This window comes from Lutra lutra, chromosome 2, assembly GCF_902655055.1.
Source record: "Lutra lutra chromosome 2, mLutLut1.2, whole genome shotgun sequence".
In the NCBI taxonomy this organism is placed as follows: domain Eukaryota; kingdom Metazoa; phylum Chordata; class Mammalia; order Carnivora; family Mustelidae; genus Lutra; species Lutra lutra.
In genome coordinates this window covers 44781338-44805153 of record NC_062279.1, presented here as the reverse complement: position 1 = coordinate 44805153, position 23816 = coordinate 44781338, and the positions used below count along the sequence as shown (strand labels likewise).

At 54.6% G+C, this 23816-nt stretch overlaps 3 protein-coding genes across 24 annotated transcripts in view; 1 reads left to right on the top strand and 2 right to left on the bottom strand.

Moving 5' to 3' along the window:
* Nucleotides 1-781: 781 nt before the first annotated feature.
* Nucleotides 782-17171, bottom strand: FHIP2B (FHF complex subunit HOOK interacting protein 2B). 5 transcript variants are annotated; one of them, XM_047717290.1, is made up of 18 exons: nt 17046-17099; nt 13105-13183; nt 12526-12653; nt 10675-10847; nt 7211-7315; nt 6992-7114; nt 6540-6767; nt 6238-6434; nt 5846-5954; nt 5547-5623; nt 5013-5202; nt 4356-4501; nt 4129-4257; nt 3869-3959; nt 3518-3661; nt 3024-3164; nt 2702-2802; nt 782-2582 (listed from the first exon to the last, which is right to left on the bottom strand). In XM_047717290.1, the coding sequence occupies exons 4-18, from the start codon at nt 10795-10797 to the stop codon at nt 2123-2125; spliced, it is 2364 nt and encodes a 787-aa protein (XP_047573246.1). In that variant the 5' UTR covers nt 10798-10847; nt 12526-12653; nt 13105-13183; nt 17046-17099; the 3' UTR covers nt 782-2122. The 5 variants fall into 5 exon arrangements, 4 of the variants coding, with proteins under 4 accessions (XP_047573246.1, XP_047573245.1, XP_047573247.1 ...); XR_007125076.1 differs by lacking the exon at nt 12526-12653 and having other exon boundaries at nt 1101-1236; nt 2020-2582; nt 17046-17171; XM_047717289.1 differs by lacking the exon at nt 12526-12653 and having other exon boundaries at nt 17046-17171.
* Nucleotides 16409-23816, top strand: part of LOC125092845 (translation initiation factor IF-2-like) — a 13014-nt gene continuing 5606 nt past the window's right edge. For 2 of the 8 annotated variants that reach the window (XM_047717307.1, XM_047717306.1), the window contains exons 1-2: nt 17089-17473; nt 17771-17846. In XM_047717307.1, coding sequence (XP_047573263.1) covers nt 17089-17473; nt 17771-17846 — 461 coding nt within the window. Of the gene's footprint in view, nt 16787-17088; nt 17664-17770; nt 17847-20252; nt 21378-23816 lie in introns of those variants that run through there. The other 6 variants (XR_007125080.1, XR_007125077.1, XR_007125079.1 and 3 more) reach the window with 5 other exon arrangements.
* DMTN (dematin actin binding protein) overlaps nt 21492-23816 on the bottom strand; it is a 27790-nt gene continuing 25465 nt past the window's right edge. For 7 of the 11 annotated variants that reach the window (XM_047717298.1, XM_047717302.1, XM_047717293.1 and 4 more), the window contains 5 exons: nt 23661-23709; nt 23471-23478; nt 23218-23283; nt 22863-22943; nt 21492-22744 (listed from right to left, as the gene is read on the bottom strand). In XM_047717298.1, coding sequence (XP_047573254.1) covers nt 22631-22744; nt 22863-22943; nt 23218-23283; nt 23471-23478; nt 23661-23709 — 318 coding nt within the window. In that variant the 3' untranslated portion in view covers nt 21492-22630. The remainder of the gene's footprint in view (nt 22745-22862; nt 22944-23217; nt 23284-23470; nt 23479-23660; nt 23710-23816) is intronic. The other 4 variants (XM_047717301.1, XM_047717304.1, XM_047717299.1 and 1 more) reach the window with 1 other exon arrangement.

Below are 23816 nucleotides of genomic sequence, written 5' to 3'. Positions count from 1 at the left end.
CCCTTCTGAGGTAACTCCACTCTGACACTGATCAACCAGGATAAGGCTCCTTTCCCTTCTTGTGCTCTCTGAGGACAAACATCTCCTACATGATGGAATCAAACACTTTCTCTTAGCATCTGAGGGACCCACCAGTCCATAACCCTGTCGAAGGGCAACCTTTGTCCTCACTTTATTTAACCTACCGTGGTTTTCAACCCTGCCCATTAGAATCACATGGAGAACTTTAAAAACAACTCTGGGCCCGCCCCTGAGACACCGATTCCACAGGTATTGTGAAAAGCAAACCAAGTGATTCTGACTCGCACAGAGGTAAGAGGCGCTCATCAGCCCTGTCCAAGTTTTCAACTTGCTGTGTCCTGGAGTTGTCTCAGCTACCTTCCCGAGGGCTTTTTAAAACAGGAGGTCCACTAAAGCATTCACACAACTCACAATGTAAACACCCCAAAATGAGACTTGCGTACAGATGCTCCAGATGGCCCCTTCTTCCCCCCTGTCTCCAGGGCTAGCTGGCTCTCAGCTGTAGGTAAGCTGGGCAGAAAGTGTTGCTTGGCCAAGAAAGGGCCTGGTTCCTGGCAGGCGCTGGGGAACATCGGATGTGCTCTGCCAGAGCCTGTCTCTATTTACCACCCCCGTCGCTACCCCCAACCCCCGACACCCAGCACACCACCTCCCTCCGCTCCAGTGCTGGAAAAGCAGTTGGTCTTTCTTGCGGTGGCAGATGGGCCTGAATGAGCAGTGGAGTCCCGCGCAGGAGGACACGAAGGGTGGAGAACAGGGCTGTGTCTATGCAAACCTTTTATTGCTGTGTCGTCTGGGGGCACGTCTCAGGGGGACACAAGGGCAAATGCTGAAGGGGAGGGAGGAGAGGAGTATCTGGGACCGGATGCTCAGCCGTTTTCGGACTTGAGGAGTTCAGACCCAGTGTGCCCTGTGAGCTGTGCTCTCCTGTCCCACACCAACACCCACATGTGCAAACACACAGGCATACACACACACAGTGTCCTTCAGAGCCGCGGCCGCGTCCTCCCCAGCTTGGAGGAATGCAGGAGAGGGAGAGGTCACCGAGTTCCTCCTCTTCCATGTCACCTCCTGGCAACCTGCGGCTGGCTTCTAGAAGCGGCACAGGCAGGAAAAGGAAGCGAAAGGGGCCCTGGCCTGCTCCTCCTTGCCCAGGAGCTAAGCCAGCAGCTGCAGTCCCGCTGTGAGGTAATGCCTGGCGCCGCCTGTGTGTTCCTGCAGGTTGAAACAGATTCAGGCCGGGTGGGGTGGCAGCCCCAGCCATGAAGGGCACACAGGGAGAACAACACTACGACTGGCTGCCGGGCCCCAGCGCCTCCCCTCCAGGCCTTGGGGGCCTGGGGTCAGGTGGGCATCCTGGCTGCGGTCTGTCCCAAGCTCCCCAGCTTCCTGGGGAGAGGAGTCCATCGAGGACGCTGCAGGCTGGATGGAGGGCTGAGGGCCGGGCCTGGCCTCCCCCAGTCTCCAAGCCCCTCTGCCCAGGTGTCAAGGACCTGCTGAGACGGGTTCAGAGGCGCCAGGGAGAAAACCAGCTGGAGCTGGAGCCTGGCACCCAGCCCCCCGCCCCCCCTTCCCAAGCCCTCTGCCGCCCTGGCTGCAGTCGCACCAAGGCGCTCATTAGCAGCTGCCCCCGCCCAGGCGCGGAGCACGCTCTGGCTCTCGGCCATGAGGCGGTTGGGAATTTTGCAACAGTCTCCAGGAGGGCTGGGCAGGGAGAGTGGGCTTCCCCTGCCATCCACTGCCCCTTCACCACGGATTAAGCCAAGAAGGCAGGAGAAAAAATGTCAAGTTTCAGTAGTGTCTGTGGTACCCGGCGTGACAGAGACGGCTCCTTCGCCCCCATCTCTCTTGGCTTACAGTCGTAACCAGCCTCAGAGCCATCACTCACTCCTCTCTGTGCCCTGGAACTGAGCCACAGGCCTTGGCCCTGGCCATGAATGGCCCGTAGACTTGGGGGTCAGGCACAGAACACGTGAGGGTTTGGGTCTGGGTGCTCACCTGGCGATTACCCAGCTCCCCTAAGAGGGCCCCAAGGACACCATGCTGTCTGGGAGGCCATCTCTTTTGCTCCTTGGCTTCTGGTACCTTGGAGACCCACTCCCTAAACACAGTCTCGTGTGGCTGACAGGCCAGGATCTTCTGAGACCACCTGGGAGCGGAAGCCCAGGCCTCCCCAGAGGCAGAGGTGCCTGGGATGCAGAGAACATGGAGCCAAGTCCCAGCCTGGCAGGCAGGCAGTGGCGGCGGTGCCAGGTGGGAGGCGGCTCTTGGGCCGAGGTGTGCACAGAAGTCTCCCTTCCTGTCCTACTCCTGGCTCAGACGTGCCCTTCTCGGGGAGGGGAGAGGTGCAGGTGAGGACCATGTGGGGGGAACTTGACAAAAGCGATGGCAGCCAGCTCCTTGCAGAATTCCTCAAGAACCACCACGCCTTGGAGGAGAGTCTGGTGGTCCAGCCTGAGGGAGACAGCACGGTGGTAGTGGAGTCACAGCTGGGAGGCGGTGGGAGTGTGCCCAATATGACATCCCAGTGTCCATGAGGCACATTCTTAGCGGCAGACACCCTGAGTGAAGACGGAGCCCAGCAACAGGCCCTCTTTGCACCGCTGGCCCATGCTCCTCTCACTCTTCTTGGGCAGTCTGCCTTCCCATCCTCAGGCACCCATCTCCCTCAGTTACTTACTGCTCCCCAGGGACCTGACCCATCAGCTGCTTGCGCACCAGGAGCAGTTTGCCCGAGAACTGGGGTACCCTCTGAATTCTCTGCATCAAGTCCCCGATCACCTAGAGTGGGAATGAGACAAGGCTGGGGTAGGGGCTGGTGACACTCATGCAGGGTCCCCTAGCTCTGCCGCAGCACAGTGGAGGTGAGGGGAGTGTGTGCCTGTGCATTCCCCTGGAGCTGTCCGGAGTACCCACTCCTGCGGCTTCCACCCCGCCCCATCTGGATCCCCTCCCTTCCTGCAGCCCCATCGACACACACCTCTGGGCTCAGGCATCCTTACCCTGACGAGCACAGAGAACAGACTCCTGCAGCCAGGGGCCAGGTTGATGTAGGGATCCAGGAGGTACTCGTGGATAAGGGGGTGGGGGAAGAGGGCAAGCCGGGACAGGACTGAGGTCACTTGCAGGTTCAGGCTGTATGGCTGTAGGGAACACAGTGGACAAGCCGAGGGTTGGCAGGGGGCCACGAGCATTTTTGCACTCCCCCAGCAAGGCGCCTGGCCAGTGTGAACGTGTGCGGGGGTGGGAGTCTCACGTGATGTGTGTGTGTGTCACGGATTCCCTGGGGCTGAGGGCCAGAACATGTTAAGGCGTGTGGAGCAGAGGCAAGATGGGGCTTCCCGCCTGGAGAAGGGGGAGGGGTCAGGGAAGGGGATATGGAGCTGAAGAACCAAAGAGGAATCTAATACCCACCCCCACCCCCCACCAGGGCACCTGCCTGGAGTTCTCCCATGGGCCCTCACCCTGTAGCCGGGGCCCCAGTTCCATTGGCTACCTGTTCCAAAATCCGGGACATGCGGTCAAACAGCATTCGGAGGAAGTGACCCTCAAAGAAAGGCCGTTCAGGCTCATGAGGGTCCAGGGGTGTGGGGCCCAGGGGCCAGCCCCAAGGGGCAACTCGGGAGCTGCACTCCTGGAACTGAAACAGGAGTGAGAGTTGAGGAGGTGGGCCCAGTGGTCAGGAGGCTCCCGAAGACTGAGGGAACCACGGAGGAAGGATGGACTTGAGGCTCTTGGCCGGAGCAGGGAGCACCTTGGGCAGATCACAGAGGGAGAAGGTGGAGTTTATCAACACCCTGGCTTTGAGGGACAAGAAGTGGGCGTTGGTAGAGGCCTCAACACTCACCAGTCCATAAGCATCATGGACGTATGTGTCATATCCGGTCTCTTCTAGGAAAGCTGAGGTCTTGGCTTCCTCAGGAACCAGGCAGAGGAAACTGAGACACAAGACCCTAGGTGAGGAGGGGCACTGGCTGGGCCGCCCTGCTCCTCCCCACTCCACCTCCATCTCTGAGGGAGCACTGCCTCCTGGGCTGTGCCCCGTCCCGGCTATGGCCAAAGACAGAACAAACCTCAAGTGGCTGAGATTTCCGGACGACTCCCTACCTGTTGACGATCTCAGTCACTGCTGTTTTGCCATCCGAGTTGGTGGCAGGGGCTGGGGGAGGCTTTGTGGAGGGCTGAAAGCTGGAGTTGAGGAAGCCATCTGTGAAGTAGGGGTCTTCCTCCAGATCTCTGTGGCACCAACAAATGAATGAACAAGTGCAGGGGTGTGGGGGGCCGTGAGGGTCCCACCGGCCTGAGGCCTCCCAGAGACACAGGGTTCCACTTACAGGGTGTCCTCGTAGCTCTCGGGCTCGGGTGAGCCCCGGGCCACATAATGGCGGCCCTCCAGGTTGCACAGGACCAGGCCGTGGATGACCTGTTCGTGCGGCTTCTGCAGCAGCTCCTCGAATAACCGCAGGGTGGTGATGCTGATCTGGGTAAGAAAGGATCAGCAGGACCCCAGTTCTAGTGGTCCTGGGAATTGCTCACTCGGATAAGAAAAGAGCAGGCGGCAGGTTTTGGGGAGTGTGGGTGGCAGTCCTTTGGGGGGAGTGCTGGTCTGGGAGCCAGAAGTCTGCCCAGTTCCGGTTCTATTACTAATTTGATGTGTGTTATCAAGTGAGCCAACTGGCTTTTCTGTCTGTTTCCATGGCTGAAAAACGGAACAGCAGCCTCACCTCGCTCGGAGTAGCTATGAGCCTCAAACAAGCCAAGTGAATATGAACTAGGTTTGGAAAACAGAAAATCACACGGCAAGCATCTGGTCGCAGAAAATCACTGTGTGACAAAAGCAGCCACTGTTTTTGGGGGGTACGCATTTCAGTGCCTCAAAGGCAGTACCGCCTGGTAAGCTGATGCAAGAGGGCTAAAACACTCAGAGGACCCCTTGGGCAGGGGTTGGTTGGTGGGTGCCAGAAGGACGACACCCCCCTCCCCCGCCTCACCTCGTCCGAGAGGTGGTCGCAGTGCCCGATGAGGTGAGCACACAGAGTGTGGGGGCCGTCGTCAGGGGCCGCAGGCTGTGGGTCTGTGCCCAGGAGGAAAGCCACAGCCTCTCGCAGCAGCACAGGGGAGCGGAGCTGACGCAGCATGGCCGTGAGCAAGGCGGTGGAGGTCAGGACACTCTGCTCAGAGCTACAGGGAGAGAGCGCTGAGCCAGGCCTGGGGGCTGAGAGCCAGGTTGGGGAGGGCCAGGAGTAAATGAATGTGGGGGTGACAGAACCCTTTCCTGGTTTCCTTCTGCCTTGGCTGGTATTTCTCTTTGCTCCCTAGCTCTCCTGAGGTCCTGGAGTCAGCCCACGTGGCTCTGAGCCACCTGTGTGTCAGGAGGCCAAGCCCGGCAAACATTAACCATGGACCTGCAGACCGGAGTTATTCTGGCCAAGGAGTTCCTGGCCTTAGGGATGAGTAGGGGCCCGGTGGGGCGAGCAAATGGGTCCAGACCATGGCCAGCCCCAGGGAGTGGGACACAGACTTACACATGCAGGAGGTGAGGCTGCAGAATCTCCACGAAAAACTTCTCAGCCACAGCCTTTGCCAAGGCCTCGGCAACCACCTAGGTGCCAAGGACACGTCTTAAGCACGTTTTACCTCCGTGACAGTTTTCCACTGAGAAACTACTGTGTCCTTGCACAGTGTCTAACACAATAGGCAGGCCAAGGGCCCTGCCTAGCTCCTGCAAGGCCCACTGGGTCCTCAAGGTGGACACAGGGAAGGGAGTGGGGTCAACCGCAGGGCACCCCCACAGAGGGTCCCACTGGGGCCCACCCCTGCTCACCGTATGTGCCTCTGTGATGAGGTGGTCACAGTAATCAAACCAGCCCAAAAAGGCAGCCAAGGCCTCCTTGCCAGGGAAGGAAGCTTCATCAGATGGGGCACTGGGCAACCTGAGGGGGAGCAAGGGAGGGGCTGTGAGGTGTGCCTCAGGGATGTTCCAGAATCTGGGCCCCTTCTCCCTGCAACCTCTGTGGCCAGTGCTGGGCGGAAGAAGGTGGGGGAAGCAAAAGTGATGTTCCCTTGGAGGGAAAGCCCGTGAGGATGGGCTGTACCCTCTGGAAGAGGGTGGCCAGCTGCGGTCCCCAACCCTCCTAGAAAACCAGAGGACAGGGAGGGCTTCTAGCCACTTAAAAAATAGCCCAACCCAGCTTCCCCCCACCCCCAAGCGCCTACCTCCAGCTGATGCCCTCTAGTGCAGCAATGTCCGCTGGGTCCAGGAATGGGGGCAGGGACTGGTATAGCTGGCAGAGGTGCTCGGCGACAACACGGCAACAAGGGCTGCTCTGCACCAGGTAGGTGGCAGCGGCAGGCCAAGCCACACTTACCAGGAGCAGCAGGTTCTCCTGCGCCTTCAGAGCCACCCGACCTTTCTAGGGGACAGGGTCATGACTTCAGGACATACATCTGAACCCCTGGATCCCCTCCCAGTGGTTTGCCCTCCTCGTCCCTGCCCACTCTGTCTTGGCGGCTGGCACCTTGCTCTTGCACAGCCCGATCAGGGCGGTGATGAGGTTGCTTTCCCCAACTGCTCCTTCTGGCTCCTCTGTCTCAGCAGGCAGCTGTGAGCTCAAGGCCCGGGCCCTGCACGGACTCATGTCAGGAGCCTTGCTGCAGGAGTGGTCCTTGTCCTGCACACTGGCGGCCTCTCTAGGCAGGGTGGTGGGCTCTTTGGATGACTTCTTCCTACTGACCATCTTTTTGCCCTGCAAAGAAGGTTGGGTGAAGCCATGTCACGGTGCAGACCATTGCCCAGGATGCTCCACTGGGAAGGCAGGATGTGCTGGCTGTCAGGGCCTCAGCATGGAGCTGGAGGGGAAGCTGCCTGGGCGCCTGAGGACCTGCTCCACCCTCTGCTTCCTCAGAAGGGCCTTAGAGGCCTGCCCTGCAGTCTGGGCCCTCCACCCCTGTTCCTCACAGAGGTGCTCACTTCCAGGATGTAGGTGAGCAGGGCTGGGTCCTGTTGGATCTTGGAGCAGAGCACGGTGGTGAACTGTACCTCCTCCTTTTCTGTTTGGGATCCAGGAACTGTCCCACCAAGTCGGAGAAGCTTCTAGAAAGGAAGAAAATTAAAAACAGAGAAGAATGGGGTAGCAAGGAAGAGAGAAGGCTTAACCCTCAGACCCTCCCTGGTCTCCTGGTCTCTCACCTGCACAGGCTTGTGGACGTTGAGGTAATGCAGGAGCGGGTGCTGTACCTGGGCCAGAACCTTGCTGAAAAACTGGAACACCTGCTGTCGCATCCCTGGGGGGTACTGAGGGTCAAGGTGCCCGTCAGAAGGTGGAGGCCACCCACTGCAGGCAATGCTCCTCCCACCCAGCACCGGGCCACAGCACCAGCCTCCCACGATCAGTGCTCAGAGGGCACCTTTTCTGGAAGCCTCCTTCCCTCACTACAGGCACACCTCGACACTTCACTTCCAGACCACCGCAATAAAGCAAATATTACAATCAATGAATACTGCAATAAAGCAAGTCAAATAAATTTTTTGGCTTCCCAGTAAATATAAAAACTACATTTATGCTATACTGTGGTGTATTAATTATGCAATTGCATTATATCTAAAAGGCAACGTATATAACCTTAATTTAAAAATACTGCTACAGGGCACCTGGGTGGCTCAGTGGGTTAAAGCCTCTGCCTTCAGCTCGGGTCATGATCCCAGGGTTCTGGGATGGAGCCCCACATCGGGCTCTCTGCTTGGCGGGGAGTCTGCTTCTCCCTCTCTCTCTGCCTGCCTGCCTGTCTACTTGTGATCTCTATCAAATAAATAAATAAAATCTTTAAAAAAAATATTGCTACAAACTGCTAACCATCATCTGAGCCTTCAACGAGTCATAGCCTTTTTGCTGGTGGGGGCTCTCGCCTCCATGCTGGTGGCGCTGACTGATCAGGGTGGTCGTTGCTGAAGGTGGGAATAGCTGTGGCAATTTCTTAAAATAAGACAACAGTGAAGTTGGCCACATGGACTCTTGCTTTCATGAATGACTTCTCTGTAGCACCCCAAACTGTTTGATACATTTTACTCCCAGTAGAACTTCTTTCAAAACTAGAGCCGGTGCTCTCCAACCTGCGGCCGCTGCTCTCTCGACTATGTTCACACAACGCTCTCAACAATCTTGTCCTCTCAACAATCTTCCCAGCGTCCTCCCCAGGAGCAGATTCCATCTCAGGAAACCTCGTTCCCTGCTCATCCATAAGCAGCAGCTCCTCATCTGTTAGTGTGATCATGAGAGGGAGGCCATTCAGTCCCATCTTCGGGCTCCACTTCCGGTTCCAGTTCTCTTGCCCTTTCCCCCACACTTCCTCCCTGAAGTCGTGAACCCACCACAGTCATCCATGAAGGTTGCGATCAAATTCTTCCAAATTCCGGTTCATGCTGATATTTTGACCTCTTCCCAGGAATCACGAATGCTCTTATGGCACCTGGAACGGTGAATCCTTGCCAAGAGGCTTTCAGTTTACTTTGCCCAAATCCATCGGAAGAGTCACTACCCGTGGCAGCCACAGCCTTATACAAGGTATTTCTTAAATAGTAAGACTTAAGAGTCCAGTGATCCTCGATCCACGGGCTGCAGAATGGAGGCTGTGTTGGCAGAAAACGATCATCTCATTCTACAGCTCCCTCAGAGCTTGTGCCCAACCACGCGCCTTGTCAGGGAGCAGTCGTGTTGGGAAAAGGAGACTTTTTTCTGAGCGGTAGGTCTCAACAGTGGACTTAAAATATTCCAGAAACCATGTTGTAATCTAAAGAGCTTTCGCTCAAGTTTTGTTGTCCTGTTTACAGAGCACGGGCAGAGTGGACTTAGCACAATTCTTCAGGACTCTGGATTTCCAGAATGGTCAATGAGCACTGGCTTTGACTTCAAGTCACCAGCGGCTTGAGCCCGGAACGAGAGAGTCAGCCTGTCCTTTGAAACTTTGAAGCCGGGCGTTGACTTCCCCGCTCCAGCTGTGAGAGTCCTAGCTGGCGTCTCCCTCCAAGAGAGGCCGTTTTATCCGCACTGGAAATCCGTCGCTCAGTGCAGCCTCCTTCATCACCTATCCCTGCTGGATCTCCCGGAGAACTTGCGGCAGCGTCTACACCAGCACTGGCTGCTCACCTTGCACTCTGACGTCAGAGATGGCTTCCTCCCTTATACCCCACGGACCCACCTCCACCAGCTTCCGCCTTTTCTCCTGCAGCTTCCCCACGGCTCTCAGCCTTCAAAGAACTGGAGAGTCGGGGCCTTGCTCAGGATCAGGCTTTGGCTTGACAGAATGTCGAGGCTGGTGTGCTCGTCTATGCAGACCACTCAAGACTTTCTCCACCTCAGCCATAAGGCTGTTTTGCTTTCTTACTGTTCATGTGTCCACTGGAAGGCACTTTGAATTTCCTTCAACAACTTTTCCTTTGCATTCTCAACCTGGCTGCTCATTGTGTGGCCCAGCTTTTGGCCTATCTTAGCTTTTGACATGACTTTCTCACTAAGCTAAATCATTTCTAGCTTTTGATTTATTTATTTTATTTTATTTTATTTTATTTTTAAAGATTTTATTTATTTTACAGATCACAAGTAGGCAGAGAGAGAGAGGGGAGGAAGCAGGCTCCCCACTGAGCAGAGAGCCCGATGCGGGGCTTGATCCCATGACCCTGAGATCATGACCTGAGCTGAAGGCAGAGCCCTTAACCCACTGAGCCACCCAGGCACCCCTATTTATTTATTTGACAGATAGAGATCATAAGTACGCAGAGAGGCAGGTAGAGAGAGAGGGGGAAGCAGGCTCCCTGCTGAGCAGAGAGCCTGATATGGGACTTGATCCCAGGACCCTGAGATCATGACCTGAGCCAAAGGCAGAGGCTTAACCCACTGAGCCACCCAGGCGCCCCTAGCTTTTGATTTAAACTGACAGACGTGTGACTCTTCCTTTCACTTGAACACTTAGAGGCCACTGTAGGGTTATTAGTTGGCGAGATTTCAATATCGCAGTGTCTCAGGGAATAGGGAGGCCCAAGGAGGGGGAGAAAAAGGGGGAATGGCTGGTCAGTAGAGCTATCTTAGAGAGGCATTATTTGTGGTGCTCCCAATTACAATAGCAACATCAAAAATCACTGATCACATATCACTGTAAGAATATAATAACTAAGTTTGAAGTATTACCAGGAATTACCAACATGTGACACAGACATGAAGTGAACACACACTGTCGGAAAATGGCACCAACAGACTTGCTCAAGGTACGGCTGCCCACAAAGTCCAACTTGTAAAAAATGCAGTCCTTGTGAAGCACTGTCAAGTGGAGCGCAACTGAGTAAGTTGTGCCCATCTTTGAAACTGGCCTCCCCCACACTGTCAGGTCCCTGTCCCACTTCTTCGCTCTCCATAACCCCGTCATTGTTGAACAGACCATGCGTGGGCTCCCCTGATGACCCACCTCTCGCTGACTAGAATTTCTGTATTTTAACTGCTGCTGTGTCCGCAACACCAAGGACCCTGCCTGGCCCACGGCTTGTTCTCAGCACATCTTCACTGAATGAACTCTGACTGAATAATGGGAGTGTGTCCACCACACGATGACAGGAACATGGGTGGACGAGCCAGGAACGCAGGGGCTCCCCGGGGTCCTGCCCACCTCAGCCTTGCCCAGTGTGCACAGGGTCTCCAGGATTTTGTGCTGCAGTAGGTACTCCAGACAGGGCCCAGCCTCGCCAGCTGCTGTCTGCTGCCTCTCCTCGTACACCAGGATGTCCAGCATCTGCTTCAGCCGCCAGGGGATATCCGTTTTCTTGGCGGGGGTGTTTTCATCTAATAGGGATTCAGGAAACAAGGGTAAGTGGGGAGAAGAGAGGTTCTCTGGCTTCATGAGGTCAAGGCCCTGGGGCCTGTAGGTGGAGAGAGACTGAGGGTACGCCTGGATTAAGGCCCGGTTCACAGTGGGCTTTGAACGAAGACCAGAGGAAATGGAAATTTACAGCTGGTGCCTCTATATTTAAAAAGACAAAAGACCTTTTGGCTGAGGCCCAGGATACAGCCCTCTGGCTGGGAAAGTGTGCATACTCTAGAGAGGGAGACGGCATCATTTTTTCTGCTAATCCTGGGGTGTACGGGAGTGAGGGTACATTGCTCTGGGCCTGACTGAGAAGCTGTGGGCTTGGGGGTCTCCGTCCTAGAATGTGAAGTGGTCTCAGAGCAGCTTTCCAAGAGGCAAAGCAGCTTTCCTCCTGTCCTTTTTACACTCACAGGAGGCAGAAAGGAGAAACCTTTTTTTTTTTTTTTTTTTACATAGGAGAAGAAAATCCATGCATGACCACGAGTTCAGAGGCAAACCTGCTCCACTGTGCAAAGGTCTTGATGGAGAAGCAGAGGCTTTCTTGGTGAGAGTCTCAGAGACTGTATAAAGCAAGTTTTAGTGCTTTGGGACAAGCCTTGGAGCACCCCCTAGCTTATTTTGAAAGCATTGGCTTTTGAACAACAGCTCACCTCACCCATCCCTGTACCTGTGGTCTAGGGAGTGTTCTGGAAATTAATAGAATCAGGTTCTGGTGAAGCCCCAGGGGGGACCTGAGTCAGTTCAGGATCTTTTCCTATATCCTGGTAGACTGGGGCTCTCTGTCAAGAGATCTTCAGTCTAAAAGGTACAGACTTCCAATTAAAAAGTAAGTCAGTCCTGGGCGCCTGGGTGGCTCAGTCGATTGGGTGTCCCAGTCCTGATTTTGGCTCTGGTCATGATCTCAGGGTTGTGAGAGCGAGCCCTGCATCAAGCTCTTGCTGGGCATGGAGCCTGCTTAAGATTCTCTCTCTTTCCCTCTCCCTCACACCCCCCTGCTAAAAAACAAATAACAAAACAAAAACAAAAACAAAAAATAATAAATAAATAAGTCCTGAGAATGTTATATACACACAGTGATTATAGTTAAAGTATTGCATATTTGAAAATTGCTAAAGAGTAGATCTTAAAAGTTGTCATCACAAGAAAAAAAATGGGTAACTAGTTAGGGTGATGGATATTAACTAGACTTACTGTATTGATCACTTCACAATATATCTATATATTGAATCAATAGGTTGTACCCCCAAGTTACATGATATAATGTTACATCAACTATACGTCAAAAAAAGAAAAAAAAGCTCTTCAGTTTAAAGCCATCGCTCTCCACCGGGGTGATTCTGCCCCCAGGACAATTTGGCCATGTTTGGAAAGACACGGTTATGGCAATGGAGAGCTGCCGCTAACCGTTCCACCGCGCACCCCCAGAAGCCCGCCGCCACAGAGAATGACCAAACACAAACATTAGCTGTGCCAAGATCGCAGAACCTGGTCTAAAAAGGACACTTAGGGGGTCCCTCAGAGTGTCCAAAGACTGCTTTTTAATTTCTCGGGCTGGCTCAGGCTGGAAATCAAGTCTTCAGGAAGGGGGTAGGCTGGAATCAAACCCTAGTGTGAACCAGGATGTAGAAAGCGGGGGATGCAGGACAGGGTTACCTGGCAACCAGCACGTATCCACGAATACCAACGTACTGACTACAAAGCAGCCAATCGGATTCCGCCCCCTCTGGGAGTGCTCCTGCTGGGCTCAGAGCACCCGAAGCTTTGGCTGTCTGGGGTGTCAGCTGGGGGAGAAGGATCCGGACATGTTACATGCCTTGGCTTTTGTTCTCCTCCTACCCTAGATTTCCATAAGGGAAATGCCCTCTAAGTTAGCTCAGGGAAAGGAGGAGGAATTGATCCCGCTTCTTTTCTTTTCATCAGTAAGCCCTGGGCATGGGCCCTGAGGACCGCAGGCCTGGACACTCTGCCTAGCTGGAAGCCAGGGGCAAGTGGGGCTTACCCTCTGCCTTGCAGTCAGGTCAGTGACATGCCCGACTTCCTAGTCCCCACTCCTATCTCACACAGTTCCTCTCCCAAAAGGTCAGGGTGGGGCCAGCCCCCACTCTCCACTCCTGTGTAGCCCTTGTCACCCTCTCCAGGCCACATGCGTCTCTGCCTGGCATGGTGACACAGCCCACACCTTCCTCCCCACTGCCTGTGGGGCTCTCCTGGCCAGGGGAGACCGGGTCCCACCTGTACTTTCAATGTAGTAGTGCGTGATGCCCTTCCAGTGCTCCACGAAGGCCTCCAGCAGGTCAATGCTGGGCTCCCGCTGTGAAGAGAGCAGAGACACAGTGTAAGGAGCTGCCACTGTGACCACGGGCTCCAGTGCCACTGCTGCTCATCACAATGGATGGCCCACCATCTACCAGGGCTCAGGTCAGTGCCAGGCCCTGGAGGAGGTGCCAGATTCTCAAAGGGGGCAGAAACACGTTTTCTCCAGGACAATCTCCTGGCCCCTCTCCCAGCGCCCCTCTCTCCCAGAGAGGCTGTGCTCCTGCTACACGTCATGATTCCACAGTCCCTGGCCTGGGAGAGCTAAGAATATCGGTACGGAAGATGGACACAGAAACAGATCATCTCAAGATGGTCATGCTACCAGAGAGGGATGTTGAGGAAAACAGGAGAGCACCCTGAAAACAACAAAATCAAAATGACACACAGGGAAAACATGGCAAAGACAAAGCTTTCCGGCCCCTCCCTGTCCAAGAGTCTGCACAAATCTGTGTTCGAGGCCATCGAAAGAATTCATTCAGCCAGATGGGTAATGTTAGCATAATATTCATGAGGTGTCTTACTTCGAACATGCCTGCATCTTTTGTCCAAGGCCGCAGGCTGCCAGAGTTGCTGGGAAGGCACAGCCTGCAGCCCCAAGGAATTCTATTTCTGCTATGAGCAATGCCCCTTTTCCAGAAGTTACCTCTTCGTCTCCATACTGGTAACAACTACTTTCCCTGAGAACTCCAGAAAAGAGCATTCGTTCTCTTTCCTTGCAGAGTAAACGTTTACAGGGAAAAAATACGTAATCAAATAGTCCCTCACCACAGGTGCTCATTTCTACCTCTCTGTCTCTGTTCAGGCCACTCCTTGGCCCAGGAGGCCCTCTGTCACCCTACCCTTGCCTAGAGCCAAACAGCCACCCATGAGGTCCAGCTGGTCCAGCTAAGGGCCACTGGCTCCACAAAGGCCTCAGCAGAATTCTTGGACTCATCTCTTTCTAACCTCACACTTCACAGCATCACAGAACTGTCTACTCCCATCGGTTCTTGGCCTTTTGGCAAAGATCAAGTGCAGAACTGTCTACTCCTGATTCATTCAGGAAATCTCTTTTGAGTGCCTACTGTGTACAAGACACCGTGCTAGGTGCCGTAAGCAAAACAAGGTCATCGGAGACCCAGTGCCAGGGAGAATAGAATATGAAAAATGCCCCAAATAACTCAGCTGTAGGAAATAGTGTGAGAATGCGGGGCAGGTGGAAAGTAGCCCATGGGAAAAGAGCACTAGAACAGAGAAGGCTTTACTGAGGTTATCCTGAAACTAAAACATGAGGAAAGCAGTCCCAGGCCAATAATCAGAGATGAAGGCAAGACAGTTCCTGCGGAAAGAACTCTACAGAGTGTGTCTGGGACAAGGATGGATTGATGAGTGTGGGGGCCTGAGAACATCGAGCCACTGGGTCAGGATTGGTTCCTGCAGGCGGAGGAGGGAGGGGTGGGGGGAGGGAGTTCAAGGACATTTGCTGAGCAGAGTCCTCGGGCAGTTGCATGTAGGAGATGAAGGCAGGAAGACTGGTTTAGAAGGCCATGAAGACAGGAGGAAGAAGCAGTAACACCAAATCAGAGGCCCTGAAACTCTCCCCACAACCTTCGTCTGCCCAGGGAACCTTATCTTCTTTCATGCGTAGTTGTTGGGGGGCATGACCCTTACTGGAGCTTCATCTCCCATGGTCATTCCAAAAACACCGTCCAAATGGAGCCAACGCGTCAAACCATGTCCTGTGTGAGACTATGACTGGGGGATTAGAGTCTTCCCTTCTACTAGACTGTGAGCTCCCTGAGGGCCCAGATTCTGCGAGTTCTAGCTCTGCCTGCCCCTAAAGGGCTCTGCCACTAGTGACTACATCACATTCGTATTTACTCAATATCTCAGCAAACTCCTTTAAACATTCTTTCTTTTTCTTGTCTCAGGAAAGCCCTCAGGGCCTTGACTGGCACCAATCATCTTCCAGAGCTATGGTGAGCTCTCATCTAGCCCCAAAATTCATTTATAGTCTCCTGAACCGTTACTCTGGGCTAACACTGAAAATGAACAATCCAGTGAGGACAGGAGACCCTGGAGAACACAGATGGTCAGCAAACAGATTGTAATGAAACAGACTGTTAGAACAAAGCAAGGGGATCATCTTCCCCTGAATCTACTATTAATTATTATAGCTCCAAAGCCATTGTACCAAATGATTTATGTTAAAGAGAAATTATTAAATTACTAATTATCTTTGTTAATAATAATAAAGAATACTTTCTAAAAGAACTCTAACGATCACTATTCTGTTATGTCAGAAGAGGGCAGGAAGGAGCACTCTTCCTCCTTTAACAAGGAGTCAAGGAACCAGCTTGGGTCTTAACCTGGAGATGGAGGCAGGGGAAGACCTATGCCCCTGATTTTGGGGGTGAGGGGGGAAGAGGGGTACCCTCTCTCCTGACAGTTACACGGAGCCAGCCAAACTTCCCCGGCACTGTCTATGTAGCCTATACTCAGGGGCCAAAAATCACCTGCCTAAAAATGCCTCCTTTGATCACCAGTCCCTCCTCCAGTCCCTGAGGCTGAAATGCCCACACTGGAAGCATTAGAAAGTCACTTCTCAGGACTAAGGCTCTCTCTGGCCTGTCTACCTGCCCTATGTATGGAGCTTTCCCTGAGGGGTATGAAGTGGTTCATTACATCACTTTCTAAGATGACAGCTGTTTTGACTGGAGACAAGGTGGAGGGGAAGGCAAGATTATTCTAGAACCCCTCCCTAGGTGGGCTGCCTGAGACCTCAGGAAGGGCGGGCTGGGACAGGTGGAGGAGAGGTGGGAGGAGCTTTTTCCTTTCTTCACAAGTCTGATTAAGGCTGAGACTGTTCTCATTTATAATAAGCTCTCTTTGGGGGGAGAAAGGAGGCGGAACACAAGGTTGTTTCTCCTGAGCAAGTCTGACAGAGTATAGCAAATCGATCAATCAGAGGAGGGCTTCCACTTTGAGACAAAAGAACTGTTAACTTTACGGACAGATTCCTGGCAGGGTTACTTTGAACAGAAGGCATTCGGCCTCATTCTATCTAAACTGCACTTTTATCTTGCTCAATGAGGTGAACCCGCCTCTGACCAGCCTTCAACCCCAACAGAAATGGCAAACACAAACGCTCCCTCATATGGCCGCCCCAAGGTTCCCCCATTGCTGGCCGCTCCTGACTCAAGGTCACTCTGGCCAGCGCGCGTGCGGTGTGAGACAACATTCTGGATACGCCCTGTGGCCCCCGGCAGGCTCCTTCCTGGGCCAGGCGCCCACCCTCCCCCGGACTGTATATATACAGGCTTCCTGGGGACGTGGCCGATCTGGGCCGGAACTTCCCAAGTGAAAGCTGAGAAAGCCTGACTGAGGTCTTGGGGTTGTCTGGGGGCTCAGAAGGAAGGGAAGAGGCATCTATTTTTCCAGCCCAGGTGACCAGGAAGGGAGGAGCGTAGCGGGGGGAGGGGGGAGGGGGGAGGAGGACGGCAAAGAGCCTGGGCTAGGGACCTTGGGGAAGAAACTACTGGGTGACAAGCGAGCCCTCTAGCACAGAAGAGTTTGGGAACTGGGAGCAGGAAAAATAGGAAGCCATTTCGGGAAAACGGTTAGGGGCTGGGTTGATCTGGAGAGAAGCTGGGAGTAGGCGCGATCGGCAAAGAGGCCACGGGAAGCAGGAAGGGCTAAGCGGGAGGGGCGCGACCGCGGAGAGAGGGGGCTCCGCGAAAGGCCGCCGCGGCCTGGGTGGGGGTCCCTTCCCCAAGACCGGCCCGCGCCCTCCGCGGGCCTGCCCGCCGGCTCCTCCCCCGGCCCCGCGCCCGCCCTTCCGGCCCAGGCCCCGCGCGCCCGGGCCTCCCCGGCCTCACCGCCCCCACGGCCTCCTGCAGCAGCGCCCCGAGCCGGCTCAGCATGGTGGCGGCCCGGCCCGGCTCCCGGGCGGCGGTGGCGGTGACGGCGGTGGCGGCGGTGCGGCGGCGGAGCTCGCAGGCGGAGGCGGCCCCGGAGACGCGGCGAGGGGGCGGGGCCCTGCCTGGTCCGCCCCGCCCCGGCCCGCTGGGGGCACCCACCGCCCCCAGCCCGGCCCGGGCCCCCGCCCGCGCTGTCGGAAAGGAGGCCGGGCGCAGACGTCGCCCGGCGGTGGAGAGCAAGTTAGGGTGGGGGATGCGCCCTGGAGCCCGGCGACGCAGCGGTGGGGCGCCGCGGGGCAGCAGGTTCACGCGGCCCGGTGGGGGGAGCCAGGTGGCAGCGAGAAGGGCTAGTGGGACCAGGAGTTTCTTCCACGAGGAACGGGAAGGTTTGTGGGTCCTGTAAGTCTCTAGACGCCCCTGCCCCCAACCCCTATCCGATACAGTAGCCACTGTCCGCAAGTTGCTGTCGAGCCCTGAAACCAACTTGCGAGTCCAAATAGAGAGGCGCTGAAGAGTACCCCGGATTCTGAAGACTCGCTACAAAAAGAAGATATAAAATAGCTCACTCGTGATGTTGTACGTTGACGATTGTTGAAATTGTAACATACTCGATATATTGGGTTAAATGAAGTATATTATGAAAATTAATTTCACTTGTTGCTTGTTCCTTTGCGTGGATACAGCACTGGTCCAGAGGTCCTGCAGAGGAAGTGACAACCGGCCGGGCTATCCCAGCAGCGCCCAGGAAGGAAACAGAAGGTGGGTCTCCCACATCAAGAGGCCCCCTGCCCGGGAAAGTTGGGCCCAAGAATTACGCAGGTAGAGCGGGAATGTCCAGGACATTTCCTGGAATGTCCAGAGCGACAACTCCACCTGTTTAAAGCCCATTCCCGCCACCCTCTGGAATGAAAAGATCTTCTGAGGAGAGGGCTGGTATCTGTTCAAAATTTATTTCTGCTGACCACAGACGTATGATGAGAGGGTGGGGGTTTAATGTGACACTAGAAAGGAGGGTAGCCTCTACCGCAAAGCTGTAGGACCCAGAGTTGTGGGGTCTTGGGATTTCACTGCACTAGCCCTGCTACTTTGGGCCTCATTCACGGGTCAGGCGGAGGCCCAGGAGACGCGAACCGCTCCAGAGACGGCTGTGTACCCTGGAGTAGAGCCTGGAGTCCAGCCTGAGTCACCAGGGGTGGGGGCAGCGTTGTGCCCAGCCCAGATGTGGCTAGCTTTTGGATCTCAGTTTTCAGACAGCTGCCTGGGAAAAAGACACTTTTTTTTTTTTAAGATTTATTTATTCATTCATTTGACAGAGATCACAAGTAGGCAGAGAGGCAGGCAGGCAGAGAGAGGAGGAAGCAGGCTTCCCTGCTGAGCAGAGAGCCCGGATATGGGGCTCGATCCCAGGACCCCGAGATCACGACCCGAGCCCAAGGCAGAGGTTTTTACCCACTGAGCCACCCAGGCGCCCCAAAAGACACGTTTTTAAATAGCCCATCTGCAAATGGGCAGCTGTGAGGAACGCTATGGGAAATGAGAGGTTTTAAGGCCAGAATGTATAAAAACAAAGGGAAGAAACGGGCCTGTTTGTGTCCAGAGAGGTGACTGGGAGAGTTGGAGACCTGAGTCCAGTCCTGCGCTGTGGTTTTCTGGGCCTGCTTCTGCAGAGGTCAGGGTAGCGGCTGCATGGATTAAATCCGCTTTCCCCAAGGAACTCTAGGGGATAGTGAGAGTGCATTAGGAATCCATAGCCTTTCATTTGGCTTCACTTAAAACTTTATCTTAAAAGTTCAGTGGATACATTTATATGTGTTATATGCCAAAAGCATTAGAGCCCACCGATGTACAGGTGACCCTTGGACAACATGGGTTTGGGCAGCACACGTCCGCTGATACATGCGGTTAGTGCAGTACTCAAACTGTATTTTCTCTCCCTTGTGATTTTCTTTTTTAAAAAACATTTTTTAAGTTTAATATTTTATTATTATTATTTATTAAACTCTACACCCAACATTGGGCTTGAACTCCCAACTCTGGGATTAAGTGTCGCATGCTCTTCCAACTGAGCCAGCCAGGTGCCCCTCTCCCTTATGATTTTAATATTTTCTTTTCTCGGGGCGCCTAGGTGGCTCAGTTGGGTAGGCATCTGGCTTCAGCTTAGGTGATAATCTTGGAGTCCGGGGATCAAGTCGGCATCAGGCTCCCTGCTCATTGGGGAGTTGGGTTCTCCCTTCCTTCTGACTCTCCCCCTGCTTGTGCACTCTCTCTCTCTCTCTCTCAAATAAATAAATAAATAAATAAATCTGTAAAATTCCTTTTTCTCTAGCTTACTTTACCGTAAGGATGCAGTATGTAGTGCATATAACATGTGAAACGTGTTTATCGACAGTTTATATTAGTAAGGCTTCTGGTGAACAGGCTAACAGCAGTTAAATTTGGGAGCAGTCAGAAGTTATATGCAGATTTTTAAAGATTTTATTTATTTGACAGAGAGAGACACAGCGAGAGAGGGAACACAAGCAGGGGGAGTCGGACAGGGAGAAGCAGGCCTCCCGCTGAGCAGAGAGCCCAATGTGGGACTCAATCCCAGGACCCCGGGATCATGACCCCAGCCGAAGTCAGATGCTTAACCAACTGAGCCACCCAGGCGCCCCATAGATGCAGATTTCTGACTGTGTTTTCTAACAACCCCCATGTTGTTCAAGGGTCAGCTGTATTTAAAGTCTGCCAGATTAGCTCATTTGGGAGAAAACCTTTGAATAAAGCCATTTCTTCTGTCAGTTTAAATGAGGGCCAAGGCTGTTGCTGGGTGAATCATTTTAAATGCACGAGTCACTAAGCCCAGCTCCAAGAAGAGGGGACATTGACACTACGCTAGCTCCATGGGAGGAGTGCGAATGGGTTTGTGTGCATTTCTAAACCATCACAATTTTGTAACTACTTATCTGTGTGGATCAGGATTTTCCTGAGCCGGTGCAGCCAAATACAGTAGTGAATGAGCTCTCATGTGATAAAGAGGCAACTGTTGTCTATAAATCTTAATTTAAAAATGTTTTAGTCATCGAAGCTTCTTTGTTCTCATTCATTTTCATCATTATTAGCTATAAAATTTAACTTGTAAATGTATTCCAATTTTTTAATTAAGATATAATTTTTTTAAAAAAGTTTGCTACTGAAAAGGTTTGGAAACTGCAGGACTAAGTGATCACCAAGGTTTGGCATCCTTTCACATGCATATGCTTGTATACAATCTGTGTGTGTGTGTGTGTGTGTGTGTGTGTGTGTGTGTGTGTGTGTGTGTGTTGTGGGAAGGAGCACTGAGAGATTCTCCTAAGGCTTTGTCTTAGGGACCCAGCTCCACTTCAAGTCTCTCCACATCTCAAGAACTTAAAATCCTTTGGGTCTTAGCCTGCGGTCTGCCTCACCGGGAGCATTTCCCAGTGACCTGTGACCAAACGCTGCCTCAGCACCCAGGGAGCTCTGTGGACGGGGGGGTGCTGGCCTCCCACCACTGTATCCCCAAGTACTGGAACAGGGTAAGCTCTCTAAACATTGGCTGACCACCTAAAATTGGGTAACTATTCCTCTTTCCCCCCCACCCCCACCTCCTCATCTGCCCTCCCTGCTGTCCCTTGGGGAAGGGGCAGTCCTTATATTGGGGAATTCCTGGGTTAGCAGTCGAGAAACTTGCATGTAGCTTCAGGCTTCAAATGAACAGCCTCTTCTAGAACGTTCTCTTTCGCTGAAAGGGTTGAAATGATCTTCACTGGCACCCACACACGATGTCCTCCTTCTGATCTTCTGGTCAGATCTGCACCCTCTCCAGCCACATTCACACTCCAGGTCCCTGTCTGCACTCCCTGGGAGGCCTTAGCCAAGTCACCCAAAACCAGGGGACCCCCTCGTCTGTCAGCCTCCACTGAACCCAGGGTCCACTAGATCTCACCCATCGTTTTTCCACTGCTTGGTTTTCCCTGCCTGCTCTTCGGTAGTCCCCTCACCCCTACTTCTAACAGCTGACCTCCTCTGTGGTTTGGCCTCCCCGCAGACTAGGAGCATCGGGCCATGAAGGGGGCAATCACGTCCCGTGTTGATGAGCTGGATTACCAAGCTGAGTGCTCGGGACCTCAGCACAGGACAAGCCGGCTTTGCCCCTGACTTTCTGCCCTTCCTCTGCATCTCCGTGCTCACCCAGCCCCTGAAGAGGAGGCAGCAGCTGGGACCCTGCAAGGCTAGCCCTGCTTCCGGGGCCCGGGGTTGAGGGAAGGGCAGCGGGTCTCTGCTGTTTCCCCCTCTTCCAACCCTTGGTGCTTCCCATCTGAACCCTCACTCCCAAGACTTCCCTCAGCCTGGCGTCACCTCTCCCTCTTACCCAGATCTGGTGGCTCAGAAAGAACAAACAGATTTGGGGACCCAGTGCAACCTTTTAATTCCAAGCAGAGTCCCCCCTCCCACAGCATTGTCACACACACACACACACACACACACACACACAGTGGAAAGGGATGCCAGGATCTGGGCAGGAACAAAACCCAGACCCGGGCAAAAATATATATATAATTATATACACATATGTATCTGTAGAGAAGAGAAGCTGGGAGTGTGATTAAGGTAGGGCAGAGAGTTAGGAGAGAAAGCAGCTGGGGGGTGCCCCAATAAATTACATTCTTTAGACAGCGTGGTGGGGGTGCATGGGAGTGGGCAGGACCTGGTGGCCAGGACACTCAGCCTGGCCTCATGATCCATCCAAGAGCGCCTGGAGGCCTGGGTTCTGCCCGGGACTGGGTGCTGGAAGTCTAGCTGACTTTGCCTGGAGGCTGACGGTGGGCCGGGGTTCTGCTGAATCCCCACTCTAAGCCAAGGCTTCTGGGGAAGCCACAGGGCTGGAGCAAGAGGCTTTGAAGCTTAGGGGTCGTGAGGAGAGAACAGGGTGAGCTGGAGGACAGGGTGACCTCATTGCTAGAGGCTGAGCTCAAGTCGCTCCTGCTAAGAGTCGGAGAAGCCAGAGGCCCAGGTGCAGGGGAGGCTGTCCTCCGAGGGGAGGTGAGGAGGCGTGCCTGGGTGCACACGGAGTCCCGCGGCTCTCCCTGCCTGCCCAGCTGCTTCTCACCGTCACCCTCCTCCCAGGAGGCCCAAGGGTTCTACCCACCCACTGGTCAAAATGGCCAACACATCTGCCCACTAGGTGCTGCCTTCCCTTCTCCTTACTCTCTTGGGGGGACTCTCCTGTGGGGGTGGGGTGGGAGAGGGTGCAAACATTATCTCTGTGTGTGCTGGGCTCCAGACGGGGTTTGCCCTGTGCCGTGAGGGCCAGTGGGGAGGGAAAGGGGCCCCTGGCTCCTTGTGAGGAAGCGAGTTCAAGTCCTACAACCCCGGCCCTGCAGAGGTCTTGGCTCCCCCTCAGCGGGGGATGGAGCCAACCCTACCTCTGTCCCCCCCGGCAACCTGCTCCCTTAAGAGATGATGCCTTGGGGTCTAGCGGCCCCAGCTCCAGAGCCCCAAAGCAGCAGGGGAGAGCATCAGTCACAGAGTGGGAAGGGTGATCAGAAGAGAGAAGCCTTTTTCTTGAGTTCATTCCGCTTCCACAGGGCCAGCTTGCTAAACTCTTCAGGAGACATGGAGAATACCCTTGAGAAGTCCTCGGCTGACAGGTGTCTCTGGAAAGGGGACACCCCGAGGCAGCTTAGGGACAGGGGCTCGGGGCGGGCAGGGCCAGGTGACTAAGGGAGCACTCAGAGAGGGCCCTGGACTCTCCCATCCATTTCCTCTGCATACCTCAAGCCTCATCCGGTCCACACCTGGAGGCAACTTGGTCCTCCCCTTATTGGTCACCATAAGCATTTCGTAGGGATAGATCTGGGGGAGAGGGGAGGGGGCAGCCTTAGGCCCATAGAGCCTCCTGTCAGCGTAACCCCCCTCAATTCCCTGGGCCGCCTATCAGCCTGTAAGGGCCACTGGGGCCCACGCCATTTTTGCCAACCATCTCCCCCAACTTCCCTGCTGCCCTCCCATCACTGACCCCTTAGTGCATTCGCTTCCCTGGCTTCTCCCCACCAGCTGGCTGGCCCACCCCCACTGCAGGCGGTTCTGTCCCCTGCCCACCACCCCTGGCTCTGCCCCTGCCCCTCACCTTCTGCTCCAGCACACAGGGCAGGGAGTTCCCCCGGTCCATCCTCCCCCTCTGGCCCTCTCCGTTCTGGGGAGACCAAAGCCGCAGTGAGCCAGAGTGGGGCAGGGAGACCTCCCCAGCCTTACCCGGGGCTTCTCGGGGCTTCTCATGTCTTTACCATGCAGCTCTGTGGCCCCACACCTCCCCCCCAACACTCCCGTCACCCGTCTGTGGCTTCTGCTGCTCCGCGTGCTCCCCTCCAGAAGGAGCTCACCTGCAGGCCTGCAGGAGAGAAGAGTCACTGTCCGGAGGCAGCTATGAGGTCAGCAGGCCTCCAAACCTGCCAGCACCGCATCCCCAACCTCCAGCCACAGCCCTGCCCACATCACAGCCGCGGGCTACCCTGGGGCCTGTTGGGGCCCCTTTCCCGGCTTGCCTGACATGGGGGGGTCCCTGCCTCTCACCTGGGCTTCCAGTCTCACTCCCAGAGGGGCTGAAGTCTGTGGACTGTAGCTAGAAAGGACATGAAGGGGTCAGAAGGAAGCTGGGGAACTCCGCACTGCCCCCCAGGATGCCCCAGTAGCTCAGTCCCTCCGAGGCACCCGACGGCACACTTCCCT

Coding starts and splice junctions, on each gene's coding strand:
- FHIP2B (XM_047717289.1), bottom strand. CDS start 17,090: ATGCTGAGCCGGCTCGGGGCGCTGCTGCAGGAGGCCGTGGGGGCG. Junction 5,624..5,845: donor TCATCACAGAGGCACATACG/GTGAGCAGGGGT, acceptor CTTGGCACCTAG/GTGGTTGCCGAGGCCTTGGC. Junction 4,502..5,012: donor GCGACCACCTCTCGGACGAG/GTGAGGCGGGGG, acceptor TTTCTTACCCAG/ATCAGCATCACCACCCTGCG.